Source organism: Archocentrus centrarchus, chromosome 13 (assembly GCF_007364275.1).
Source record: "Archocentrus centrarchus isolate MPI-CPG fArcCen1 chromosome 13, fArcCen1, whole genome shotgun sequence".
NCBI lineage: Eukaryota > Metazoa > Chordata > Actinopteri > Cichliformes > Cichlidae > Archocentrus > Archocentrus centrarchus.
Genome location: NC_044358.1, coordinates 42,550,574 through 42,565,225, shown reverse-complemented (window position 1 = coordinate 42,565,225; position 14,652 = coordinate 42,550,574). Strand labels below are relative to the sequence as shown.

General features: G+C 40.9%; 1 protein-coding gene across 1 annotated transcript in view; it reads left to right on the top strand.

Moving 5' to 3' along the window:
- Positions 1 to 14,652, top strand: part of lrrc75a (leucine rich repeat containing 75A) — a gene marked incomplete at its 5' end in the record, with an annotated part of 76,041 nt that overhangs the window by 14,748 nt on the left and 46,641 nt on the right. Inside the window, 1 exon segment of the mRNA XM_030744315.1 lies at positions 1,323 to 1,451. Coding sequence (XP_030600175.1) covers positions 1,323 to 1,451 — 129 coding nt within the window.

Here is a 14,652-nt window from a genome sequence, read left to right as displayed (position 1 = left end):
TATTACCACAGGTATTATGTGTACAATATATAGGCTAAAGCTTTTGGTGGTAACAGATGGGCATCAGCACTCACAGACCCCTGCCAGCTGCATGGCTAAAAATGAGCACACATGTCTAGAGCTCGTTCATGGTGTCCAGAGGGTAAATGCCGAATATTTTAGTGTTCCAACTTTTTCTGTTGTGCAAAGATCAAGCAGTACATGGATGCAGTATTTTAGAACTACAGCTGTGTTTTTGGAAGTTGGCACCAGACTTTTGCAGACCAAATTCATGTCCCTTGACAGATTAACCCTTTCCATTTTGCACGTTGCATGAGCTAGAGCAAAATGTCAGGATTTCTCACAATCTAATTGGCAGATTGCCATGAAATGAGCACATTCATGCTACCAAGGGAGGCAGTGACCTTTCCTTTACTCCCACGCTCAGGACCAACTTTACATTTTTTGTCCCACTGCTAGTTAGGCTCTAAAAACAGCAAGATTGACAGTAATATATGTGTTGGATAGAGCAATCTGTTGTTAAAAAAAAAAAAAAAAACGTAGTTTTTGTGGTGCAAAAACCCGATTTGTTCCCAAAATAATCAAGTTTTTTTTTTTTTTGGCTTATAATTGAGCATGATGGATAATATAAATTATTAATGTCATCAGTGAACTGAGCTCAATTAAATAGCATATGGTTGTATAGCTCAGTTGTACCACATTCAGTACACACAGCCAGTGCTCTGCTTTAGACTTCATCTTATAGTCAGTGACAGGAGCTTTGCTGGATTCCTCAAAATACTTTGAGCTGCAGCAGTCTAATCCTCTCCTGCACACTTTCATGTGGCGTTGTCATTCATGTTGACTTTTTAAGTTTTAACAAGGCCGCTGTTCATGCGTGAGGCTCTGCCAACAGGTTAATGCTTCAGCGGTTTTGATGGACCTCGAGATGTGACAAATTTTGTTTTTTACCCCCCTCTCCAGAAAGCACACAGTCAGACAGCAGGAAGCAGTTCAAAAGGCTTTAATTTCATGCTTTGTGGGGTCAGCAAGTTTAAAAAGCTGCATTCAGAATCTAAAAGCCTTTGAAATACTGATTTGGACTTACATACAAGGGATACGCATGAATGAATTTGTAGCTTTTATGGTTGATTGTAATCAGCAGTCCTGTTTTTGGTTTGGCTATTTTCCTCTATTTTCTTTCTGCTATTTTAATGTAGAGCACATGTGTATGAAATGTGCTACATAAATAGATTGCTAATACAGTTGTTGCATATACACTAAGTATCATATGCACAGTTGCATAAGTGAGGATCTGATGGTCTTAATGTATGTGTGTGTAGGACCTGGGCATGGAGTCAACATCACTGGATGATGTCTTGTACCGCTACGCCAGCTTCAGAAACCTGGTTGATCCCATCACCCACGACCTGATTATCAGCCTGGCACGATACGTCCACTGCCCCAAGACGGTAAGACTCACACAAACACACAGAGTGAAAAATACTAATAAAACCTATTGCCGCGTACTGTAAAGACTCCTGGACACGCTAACATAAACACACACACACACACACTGTCACTGACTGATGCTATTCATTGCATTGCTGCTATCAGATGATCTCCTGACTCATTTCTTTGATACTGTTTGGTTACGGAAATGCTCTAAAGTGGCTGTGCGTCCTTGAGGGAACGACTGCTTCTTGTGTTTGTTCATTCATGTAGTCCAGTGTGTCACTGAAGGCGAGCGCGAGAGAGAGAGCGTGGCAGCAGTGATGCGGGATGAATAATGCAAGGAAGAAGGAGGAGTAATGGAGATGAAGATAGGAATTCAGAGCCCTGATGTGTAATTTCAGTGCATTCTGTTATGAAACACTGTTTCCCCAAAGCTGGCTGTGCTAAAAGGCTTATGCTGACATCCTTTCAATCTGGCTACTATAAAAAATCATCTGCATGCGAGAACTGGCTATCAGATCATTTCAAAACTCTTCCTCCTGCCTGTGATGCAGAGACATTACTGAAACGATTAGCTAACTAATCTATATGTAAGTGATGCGTGGCAATTATATCTTCCTCCTGACCTCACTAACAACATCTTTCCACATTAATCTGATGTGTTTCCTGTGAAAAAAACCTCCACAGAGAACATGAAAAGAAAAACTACAATGAAAAATATTTAGTATTGTCTTTATGAAAAAATGAGTCTTTAGGTAGAGGTCATTTTGTCATTGCTCAGGAGTCATTACAGCATTTTTACCAGCTGTGTGTCATCATGGCAAAATGTGCCCACGGAGACACCTGCAATAGGAGGAACCACAGCAAGGGCAGTCTGAAGTACTTTGCCAAGTGTCAGTATGTCTGTCTGTGGGCAGCTTGTACATGTGGTAGTGTCACAACTTTTATGTGATATAAAAATGTTTTACTATGAGATCAGTGATATAGTGATGCCAGGCGTTTACATTCCCTAGTGCACACAACAAGATGAGCCCAGGCACGCTTGAAACTGAGACCAGTGCCGTGGAAAGAGGGGCTACTTCGACAACCTCCAACAAAGCGCAATATTTTACAAAATATGCAAGGAAACTGTTACAAACTTGTTTCGCCACTTGAAGCAAAAACACCCTGTTGAGTGCAACCGGGCAAGCAGCTGGTGATGTGCGACCCAAATGTATACACAGTGGCAAAGCAGGGCTTTACTGGTCAAAAAGCTCAACCCAAGATACAACATCCCAGGTAGATTATTTCTGTTTGTTTTATTATGTGACAATATTGTGCAGGCTGCTGAACAGTTAAGTTACTTTTTGGTTAAACTGTAAAGCAGTTGTGTTGCACTTTCACTTAAACGTTAAAGGAAAGCACTAATATTGCATTATAATGCTGCTGCTGGCACCGTCACACTTTGAATCTGGCAGTCTGTCATCAATGACAGCAGCTCGTCGGAAAAGAAGGATGGAAAATAGCCCTCATTTTGTTCTTCACGCAAGCTGCAGTCAGCAGTAAAACTTTTGCTCAGTATTTTTTTTTTCTGTATTGTCAAAAATATAATTATCACTAATTTCCTTGAAATAGTGCAATACAGCCCAACTCTAGTCACAACTCAAAAAAGCAGTGACTTCTGATTAGTCAGGACTAACTGGTCAGAAAGACAACCTGCTCACAGGCGTCGCACTTCATGTGATCGCGCCAAGATGGTCTCTAGTCTCATGAATATACAATTGCTTTTTACAGATTTTTTTTTTATAATAATAACTAGCATGCTTGTAACATAATGTAAATATACAAAGCTAAATGTATCAATAATACTGCTGAAAACTGGACAAGGATCATTGATGAAACAAAGATGTGTGGCATCACTCACTGGTTTGTGAAGCCCTGTTTGAAAGCCTCAGTGTTAGCATTTAAACTGCCATCATGTTGGTTTTAAGTGACACTATTTGGATAAGAGTGTAAAGTGGTAAGGTATCAGCTAAAGCTAGCAGGGTTGGTTAGTTAGCTGCATCCATAAACACGTGCGTCGCACAAACACATATCCCTTCCCTTAGTGCTAAAATATGAAGGTTAGCATTATTTTAAAAAGTAAACTAATATTAGCATAGCATTATCAACAGCTGTAGATGTACAGTAATGGCAGCCTTTCATATTGCTGCTGGTCATGCATCTAAATCTTCCTATTGATATTTGCTACAGAAATGTACTGTAACTGTGTGCATGTTGGCTGCAATTTTATCTGCTAATCTCAGGGTTAAATCAACCAGGTACTCTATTTTAATGAAGACGTGATGCAGCTTTGGAATGATCAAAATCAGCTAAAAAGTAAAACTGGATTAGACAACTAGACGAAAAATGGATAGAGCTTGCTTTATAAATGTACTTTTTTATGAAAGCATTGTGTTCACTTATCTGTGGTCTGAGAAAAAGTGGGAGCTGTAAAATACTCATATCACCATAATAAGGTGCATCCTGGGAGAAACTCTTCACAGTGAAGAGAGAAACACGACAGTACAGACGGAAGCAGAGAGAGGTGTTATCCCGCTTGTTTCAGTCCAGCCATTCTGGTCTGACACATTACATTGCTGTTCTTTTACTTTTCTGAGCTGGCTATCAATCACAGCTGAGTGTTTATTCATTTCTTTTGATAAAATTGATAACTGAAAGATCATTTATATGAACTTTTATCCATCTAAATAGATAGAGAGCCACAGTGTGTATGTATGTACATGCATGTACATATGATATGTATGTATGTATGTATGTATGTATGTATGTATGTATGTATGTATGTATGGATAACATGCTGTCATGTTGCAGCACAAATTGAGACTCATCAGGCCAGGCAATGTTTTTCCAGTCTACTATTGTCCAAATTTGGTGAGCCTGTGCAAATTGTAGCCTCAGTTTTCTGTTCTTAGCTGACAGGAATGGCAGCCGGTGTGGTCTTCTGCTGCTGTAGCCCATCCCCTTTAAGACTGGACGTGTTGTGTTTTCAGAGATGCTTTTCTGCATACCCTGTGTGTTGCTGTTGCCTTTTTATCAGCTCAGTGCAGTCTGGTCATTCTCCTCTGGCATAAACAAGGAATTTTCACCTAGACAACTGCCACTCACTGATTATTTTCTCTCTTTTTGGACCATTCTCTGTAAATCCTTGAGGGGGTTCTGTTGATCTGATTCAGAAACTGAATACTCCATACTCCATAGACCAGCCCATCTGACACCACCAACCAACAACAAGTCACTTAAATCACTTTTCATCTCCATTCTGATGTTCAGTTTGAACTTCAGCAGGTCTTCTGCTCCTTGTCAATCACAACTATCTCTGGTTGGTTGACCAGCAGCTGTTTGTCTGTCTTGAACTTGAAGTCCCACAGGACCTTTGCCCAGTTGTTCTCCACCACCTTTGGCGGTGTCTCCAATCAGGACTTGGGGATTTCTAGTCCATATGTACAGGTGTTCCTGTACACTATCCCAGCAACTTGGTGGTGCCTCTCAGCTTGCATCTTATATCTTGCTACTATGTACTGGATAGTCTCTGGGGCACCTTTGCACAATTTGCAACTTGAGTCCTATTGGCTGTGGTAGGCGCCTGCCTCTATGGAGCTGGTACTTAAGGCCTGTTCTTGTGCTGTTTTTTAAGCCAGCCTTTTCTAGCCTTTTCAGCCTTTTCCTTTATCTGTCGATGGTACAGTTGTGTTCAAAATAATAGCAGTCCAACATGAGTAACCAGATCAATCAATATTTTTGGTAGAAATCATATTACTACATGGCAAACAATTTACCAGTAGGTGTAGTAGAGTCATAGAAAACCAACAGACCCAACATTCATGATATGCATGCTCCTGAGGGGGTTCTGTGTAATTGAATAATTAATTGAAAGGGGTGTGTTGAAAAAAATAGCAGTGTAGAGTCCAATCAGTGAGGGCATTAATTTTGTGAAAAAACAGGCGTCAATCAGGTGGCCCTTATTTAAGGATGAAGCCAACACATGTACATGCATTTCTCAATGAATACCTGAGAAAAAATGGCCGTTCCAGACATTGTTCAAAAGAACAGCGTTCTTTAAAAGTTGATTGAAAAGGAGAAAACATATAAAGAAGTGCAGAAAACAATAGGCTGCTCGGCTAAAATGATCTCCAGTGCTCTAAAATGGAAAGCAAAGCCAGAGAGACGTGGACAAAAACGGAAGACTACCATTCAAATGGATCGAAGAATAGCCAGGATGGCAAAGACTCAGCCAATAATCAGCTCCAGGGTGATCAGAGACAGTCTGATGTTACCTGTGAGTACTGTGACAATTAGAAGACACCTGTGTGAGGCTAATCTGCTGGCAAGAAGCTCCCATAAAATCCCACTGTGGAAAAAAAAGGCATGTGCTAAGAGGTTACAGTTTGCCAAAGAACACATTGACTGACCTGTAGAGAAATGTAGAAACATTTTGTGGACTGATGAAATTAAGATTGCTCTTTTTTGGTCCAAGGGTCCCAGACAGTTTTTCAGATGACCCCCAGCACTGAATTCAAGCCACAGTACACAGTGAAGCATGGTGGTGCAAGCAGCATGATATTCAAATGTTTCTCTTACTATGGTGTCAGGCCTATTTATTGCATACCAGGGATCATGGATCAGTTTGCATATATCAAAATACTTGAAGAGGTCATGTTGCCTTATGCTGAAGAGGAAATGCCCTTGAAATAGGTGTTTCAACAAAACAGAGACCCCAAACACAAAGCGAGCTGTAGGCTATCTTGTAGTCAGTCCAGACAGTGTGCAGGTTGGTCTGCCTGGTCTCAGAGTCCTGGTGTACTGCTTTACCAAAACTTTATTCAGGAGCTGGTGCTTTGGCCCTCTGGTGTTATTTCCAATGTCTCTCTGAACTGTGCTAATGTACTGACTCGTGTGCCTACTCAGCTTCATTGCTACAATGCCTGAAAGGCGCTTCTATATTGTGGAGAGACAAGTTCAACATCAACATTTGATGATGGTGAACCCTTGATGATGTTGAACCCTTCTGGGGATACTTCATGTGCAGGATTGTTCTTCCCTGTGTTAGCCATTCTGGATGAGTGCCTGCTGTTAGCTGCCCCCTTATTTGTGCTTCTGTGCTTCCCTGATTTTGGCATCTGGCCTTCTTCTCTACTGGGGGGGCTTCCTCTACTTGTATCCTTTTATCCCATAAATGGACTAGTTCTTATATAGCGCTTTTCTACTCAGTATGAGCACTCAAAGCGCTTATACAACCTGTTTGCATTCACCCATGCACTCCCATTCATACAAGCACTTCCATTTTTACAAAGCTAAGTGCTTTTAATTAACTAACATTCACACGCATACATACTCCGACAGAACGGTCGGAGAGCAACTTGGGGTTAAGTATCTTGCCCAAGGATACATTGGCATGTAGCCTGGAGTAGCCAGGATTCGAACCGCTGACCTTCCGATCAGTAGGTGACCTGCTCTACCTACTGAGCTACAGCCACCCCGCCACCCCAAGTACTTCTAGGATTACTGTCAATGTGGTGTATCATTGTTTCAGTGATACTGATAGTAGGGATGGTGCATAGAGCAGTGTTCACATCTGCAAGCATCTCCTCTGATGGGACTCTTCCAATGAGCCAGGGGTGTCATGCTCTTGTTTGGCTGGCTATCTTGAGTGTGGGCAAAATCTTCATTCTCAGCTCAGTACATGCAGCTACCATTGCAGGTGGCTAGGCATCATCTAGTTGAATTACACTGCTGTCTTCTACCACGGTTGGCTCATTATTTCTATGCTGCTCATTATTGTTGATAGTAGCTGTCTCCTATTGATGTTATCACTCTGAGCCACTAGACTTGGTGCTTCTTGGTCAGTGCGGATGTTGACTTTCTCCTCATCTGTAGTTCCCACATGCATTGCATGTAACCCCTCTCATTGGGTTGGCTGCCAGAGTAGCACGGTATCAGTTCCATTTTTTCAGTCCCTGTCCATGTATGCCTTGTTCCAGTAGCCCATTTCTCTTCAATTGTCCTGGTTCCTCAACACTTGACGGGGGCCCTGTTAATCTGAGCAATGTCCAAGCCGTTATGGCTTCAGTCTCTTGCTCGTGTTCTGAGGTAGGCTTGGGCTGCATGGGGCCCTAGTCTGGGGACCCTTACTTGAATGCATGCCCTGGCCAGGATTAGAACCCCCAACTTATTGTTCCAAAGAATTTTTTTTTCAGCCATAGAGCTTGGTTAAAACAGCTTCCCTGAATTCCCTTCAGTATTGTTATGTGACAGCTAATTATTTTTATTGCAAAACAATTTCACACCTTGTTATGGATAAATGTTTTGTCTTTGGCTGCACAGAAATCTAATTTGAGCCTCTTAACAACACGTTATATGTTGTCAGAAGCTCAGTCCTCTATATTCTTCTGTTTCATTAAGCCTCTTTCCTAAGGGCAAAACAATTGGTTAGGCATATGTAAGTTGATATTTATTTTTGAATTGTTTTGCCACTGGACAGGTATTTCAATTTTTTAAATTGAATTTAATTTTATTTATATAGCGCCAAATCACAACAAACAGTCACCTCAAGGCGCTTTGTATTGTGGGTAAAGACCCTACAATAATACAGAGAAAACCCAACAGTCAAAACGACCCCCTATGAGCAGCACTTGGTGACAGTGGGAAGGAAAAACTCCCTTTTAACAGGAAGAAACCTCCAGCAGAACCAGGCTCAGGGAGGGGCAGTCATCTGCCACGACCGGTTGGGCTGAGGGAAGAGAGACAGAGATTAATAATAATTAATGATTAAATACAGACAGAAGTATAAACAGAGTAAATGAGGTGAATGAAAAGAAACAGTGCATTATGGGAACCCCCCAGCAGCCTAGGCCTATAGCAGCATAACTAAGGGATGGTTCAGGGTCACCTGATCCAGCCCTAACTATAAGCTTGATCATAAAGGAAAGTTTTAAGCCTAATCTTAAAAATAGAGAGGGTGTCTGTCTCCCGAATCCAAGCTGGGAGCTGGTTCCACAGAAGAGGGGCCTGAAAGCTGAAGGCTCTGCCTCCCATTCAAGTATCCGAGGAACCACAAGTAAGCCAGCAGTCTGAGAGCAAAGTGCTCTATTGGGGTGATATGGTACTATGAGGTCTTTGAGATAAGATGGGGCCTGATTATTCAAGACCTCGTAGGTGAGGAGAAGGATTTTAAATTCTATTCTAGATTTAACAGGGAGCCAATGAAGAGAAGCCAATATGGGAGAAATCTGCTCACAGCAGCAGCAAATATGAGCAATGACAGTTCAGTGAAAGTCAAACCAAAACAGTAAAATTCTCAAGAAGAAGAAGCAAAAAAGTGATCTAAAAAATTACATGACAAAGCAGAGTAAACTGCAGTGTAATGTAATATTTTGCAGATCTTTGATTGTATGAATCAAATCTGCCACAAAAGAATCAAATTAAAAGTTCTGTTACTCTCCTTTTTCTCCCTGTATTCATCACTGCAGCCCTCAGAATTGTGAACTCTTACCCGAGCACTTCCACACACTGTTCCACACCTTCCCCTCTACAGAGGAAATTTCCATCAAGCAGCACCATAAAAGCACAGAGTATTCCCAGAGACCCCTTACACCCAACACTCAACCTGCTCTGCCTAAAGCCAGCTGATAACACAACTTTGATGCGGCCTGAATGTGTTAGACGGATGTTGTTTTCCTCAACACAATGTGCACTGAGTGCTGCACTTTTTCTACACCGTTGGCTTCGCTTCCACTTGCCACTTTGTTATTTTATACAGCTGTGGTTGTGGGTATGGCTGCTGCTGCTGTCAACATGGCCACAAATATGCAGAAAGCATTGGTTGAACAAATATCAAAGTTCTTGAAGAAACTTGCTGAGTAGAAAAAAACCTGTAAAGTCAGTGGAGAATTAATCACGCAATTTATCACTAAACAAAAAGGGACCGAGAACCTGTTTTGCTAAGGTCAGGATAAAAAGATTAGGGCAATGATGTGTAAACACAAAAGTAATTGTTGATTGCATAACATTAATAAGCTGTCTCTATAAGTTTATGGATCAGTGAGGTGGATGAAAGGGGAAACAGACCTTGAAATAAATATAGAGTTATCAGCTAACCAGTGATATTAGCGGCTATCATACATAAAACACACTCCTGGATAATCCCTGGATAGTACTGCCACTGTCAAGAATAACTCCCACACAACTGGACATGAATATATTACAGTCGATCCAGGCTGAGGAAGTATTGATTTTACAGTAAATGTGAGATCAATCAAACTGCATCCTGTTCATCAAATCAAATGTGGAGCAAAGTGACTTTTCATTAAAGATCAATCTAAAGAAGCAAGTAAATATTAATGTTATGTGTTAATTTCCCAGACAGATGGCACGAGCTGTATTTCCACTGGAGAGAAAAAAATGGAAAGCAATTTTAATAAAAGTTGGTGCATGTTTCATGTAATACCATTAAAGGCTCACAATGAAGAAAATGAGATGACATTCTTATTAATATAAAGCAGATCTAGGTGTTGCATAAATTCTGTGAAATTATGAAGATGCTTAATCACAGAGAAGAGTGCGCTGCCAGTATAAAGAAAATGTGCCTGGAAATCTGTTTAGAAACTACAGTCATTCTGGCAGTGGCACAAAGTTTGTTTTTCATGCAAAATAAATAAAAAAAATTTGTTTTGGCAGCGATGCTACTGCCAAACCTTTTGGCCATTATTGTACATGTTCCTCCAGTTTTAGAAGCTCAAAAGTAACTGGACAAACTGACCTAATTTTAAATATAAGGCCTGTTTTAAATCTCTCTGTCTTCAGCCTTACCTCCAGTAACTGAACAGCATGCTCTGTTGGGTTGAGATCAGGTGACTGACTTGGCCACTGAAGAATATCCCATTTCTTTGCCTTGAGAAATCATTCATTTGCACCGTGCAGCTCTGCCCACTCTGTTATGGAGCATTTGGCTGAATCTGAGCAGAGAGTATAGCCCTGTACACTTCAGAATTCATCTACTTCTATCAGCAGTCACGTCATCAGTAAACACTAATGGCCCAGTTCCACTGGCAGCAATACATGCCCATGCCATAATGCTTCCTCCACCATGTTTGACATGAGGTGTGCTTCAGATCATGAGCTCTTTCTTTTCTTCTCCACGCTTTGCTCTTCCCATCATTATGGCACAAGTTCATTCGTATAAGCATCTCTTTGTTTTATCCCGTGAAGAATGTTGTGGTGAAGGACAGATTGGTGCAATATTGTTATTGATCTTGTGTGACAGAGTTAGGAGACACGAGTTTTCATGTAGTACTTTACAGCAGTGGTGAACAGACGGGTTTATTTAAATCTAATTTACCAAGTATCTAAATTTTTAGCTAAACAAACCAAAATAACTGTCAGGCAGCAGGGCAAAGCCTTGTTTTGACCTCGATGTGGGTTTTCATGCAATCATTCAGTCATGTGAAAACTTTGAATAGTTAGATTCAGCTAGCTTTTCCCTGTGTTCAATACAGCAGTTCAGTACATACTCTCTATTTCTATAGTCAGACAACAGAATGATACATCATAGTCATAGCTTTATTACTAGCAATTTTGTCTGTAGTTAAGTTGGAAGTAAATTAAACGGAATGGAATTAAACTAATATCTTGGGTTTGGATTATTTGTTAAAAATTCGACATAGACATAGTAAGCAGTCATACTTCATAGTATGAAACATAGTTGTTTTCTTTCACATGTGTGCACTCTGATATTGTTAGACAATATTGTGGTTATAAAATCAGCATAGTAATGCTTTGGAACATTACTCCTAAGTAGAGGCTGGTTTACAACACAGTTACTAAGCCTGTCTGTGTCATATATCTGTTTGCTGATGTATGTACAGTGTTAGTGTAATCCACATGTGGTACAGTAATAAGTGAGGCAGACTTCATAGAGAATCTATGTCCTACTGCCACACAACTAATTTAACAACTGTAAGGAAAACTTGTAGGTAAATTGTTAAATAAGTTGTGTGGCAGCGGGTGAGAACTGTCATTTAGTTTGACAGTTTGATTATGTAAGTCATGATTTGATTGTAAAAACAGCGCAATTGTGAGGTAAATATTAGAGAGAGAATCCCAATAATCAGACGATCCCCTATGGGGATGCCACATGGTGACAGTGGGAAGGAAGAACTCACTTTTAACAGGAAGAAACCTCCAGCAGATCCAGGCTTAGGTAGAAGAGAGCATAGAGAGATAAGGACAAAAAAAGCAATCTACGGGAGAGAGAAGACAAAAGTTAATGAGCTGCAGGGATATCCATGACCAGCAGCTGTCTCTCTCCAGAGCTGCACATAATACAAAGCTGGATTTCCACCAGAAAAGACAAAGAGCTGCAGTGGGTATAAAAGAGAACTATCCACAGTTAATACCACATGCTGTGTGGCATAGGCATTGATGCAGCTTTTACTGCTGCAGATTTCAGAAGCAGTGAATTATGTAGCCCGCCATAATTGGGGAATAATGGGGACAGATATTAGCTGGGTTCTAGCCTGGCGCTGTGCCGGGTAGACATACCGTTATACTGGGCTGAGGATTTTACCCGACGCTATCTGAACTGTTTGCTATTACCACAATTAGAAAGCGGTTGCAGCTATTAGCACTAGCAAGCAGTCGTCCGATCCTCCAATACTGCCGGGCTGGGAAGGTTTTCTGGCTAGAACCCTGTAAAGGTGTTACGTCAAAACCTCCTTCTTTTTCTTCAACTCGTCCTGTCTGTTCTTATATTTGTAAAACTTTTAAAAAGTTAATAGTAACAGTAGGATAAGTGCCACAGAGATAAAGATGGACATAGACACTGTACTGTCATCCATTGGTTTAGGTTAGGAGACAAATCTGTGTGTCCAGACAAATGTCAATCAAAATGTCCGTGCCCCTAAGTCCAGTATCCAGATGGATAGGTAGAACCCCCAACCGCTCCACTCCCCATAGAGCTGTTATGAAGGGGAACCTGTCCAAGGAGGCTTAAATCTTTTTTGTTTGAGGCTGTAAACATGCTTTCTGTTCCATTTAGTTGGGCAGTTTAGTTGAGTCTATAATGAATGACTCACTTGTGGGATCAGCTCTTACCCTTTGCTTCATTTGTCAGCCCAATAGGTTGATGCTGGCTAATTAAGTTTATTAATAAGCTTCATGGTTGTAGCTTCCGTTTAAAAAAAAAAACTCTTAAAAATGCAAAAATCCTTGAACTGCAGTAGGTTAAAGGTGCTAAGGTTCAGGCCCTTAGGAAATTTAGGTCTGAAACAAATCAACAACAAACTGTTGAAATAATGAGAGAGAGTTCAGGACCCGGAGCTGTGAGCTCCGTTTAGACACACTTTGGATTTGGATCAGTAGATGGCAGAAACTGTGGAATGTTAACTGTGCTGACAGAATGATGAATGGGCTAGTGGGACAAGGTTGACGCACCATAGGTCCCTGATTTTAATTCCTATTTCATGCTGAAAGGTAGTTTAGTGTACTCTATACAGCATAGCCTAATCATTTCACTGGTTTGTATGTTGAAATAAAACTGCAACCCATCCCCCATATTTGAACCTTGAATGACAACTAATAAATCAGTTATGCCATCTTTGACGGTCCCACTTCTGCCATTGCAGGCTTCCAGGAAAGAGCAAAAATCCATTTCATCTGTTTTTTTCAACACGTTCTGCTAACTGGCTAATCCTTCACGCCAGATATCAAGCACACAGACACACACTACCGCTGGTGAAGACCAACCACAACAGGCCAATACACATATTCGTATCTGAGGTTAAGAAACAACCATCATTAACACATGCACACACCTACTGACACAGGCCTGCAGACACGCTGAAGGACGTGACTTACCCCAAAAAATATTCAAACCCACACGCTGTATACATATGTGCAGCTGCTCAAATACACATCTGCTCTCACACACTGGGCATCACAAACAGCAGCACAGCAGCTTCCAGCGTGTGAAAGGTCTATTAATTGCTGTGTGACTCCAGCTAACCGGGGTAGCTAGTGGATCTTTACATGCTTCTTTGGCACTGCAGCTGGTCTGATTCACTCACTCTTTCTACTCTCTGTTCTTTTACCCCTTTATTCTTCATATTTCACACCTCTTCTGTCTCCTCTCTTTATTTCTAATTTGCCTATGTGTTGTTCAATCCATTCGTCATTGTGTCTCCAATGTTTCTTGAGCTGTGAAGCCAACAGCTCAGCTTGACTTCGCTCAGAATAACAGTATCTGTTCCTGGATATATTCGGGTTCAGCTCTGCTGATATTGCAGTTAGTCAAATGTCAGATATTTGCCAGTCTATCATCTCATCACATTATCTGATTTGAACAATTTCATTTACTCATTCAAAATGTCAAATGCAGCCGTGCTAATTCAAACACAGGGGGAGATAAAAATCTGAAGGTGCCTTTTACATTTGTCAGTATTAAACATTGTGGAGCTGGGAGCAATTCAGAAATCCAGTAGTGAAGAGGGGATTCAAGGTGCACCAAAACTAATGAAAAAGTGATTGATTTGTTTGACCCTTCTCATCTAATTGAACCCATGACTAACCCCAAGGCTTTCAATAGAGGTACCTTCATCACTGAGAAGGTCCTGTGGCTCAAATGCATTGATCTCAGCCTTTTATGATTGGGAGTTACATCCACACACCACAATTCTGTACCTACAGGTTGTATAGTAAATGTACCATAAGTGACTCATTTGGGAGACCAGTGTTGCAGCCTGTCTATCTTTATAAGAACAACCTATAACAGATAATAAAAAAATAACTAAACTATATAGCCCCAGAGGGGTAATATGGACAAAAAAAAAAGTGTCAATCTATATAAATGAATGACCCGATTATGTGGATCACATGGACTGGTAATTGGTATCATTAACTGAATTACTTATTTTTCCCCTTTGTTAGTTCACATCCAGCAGGGTTGTGGTCAGTGTGTGGGTATTTGCTCACACACACTGAGCATGCACTGTTTAGCAGTCTTTTACCTGGCTTCATTAACCTGCTGGCCCTGTCTGCCAATTAATTCCTTTAGTCTTTTGCAATATTTTTTACCATCTGTTTCGCTGGTTCAAAGCACAGACCGTACAGTGGCAGCCAGAAGTTTTGGCAGTGGCACAGAGTTTGTTTTTAATGCACTTTGCTGCTTCATTTTTCTTCAGTTTT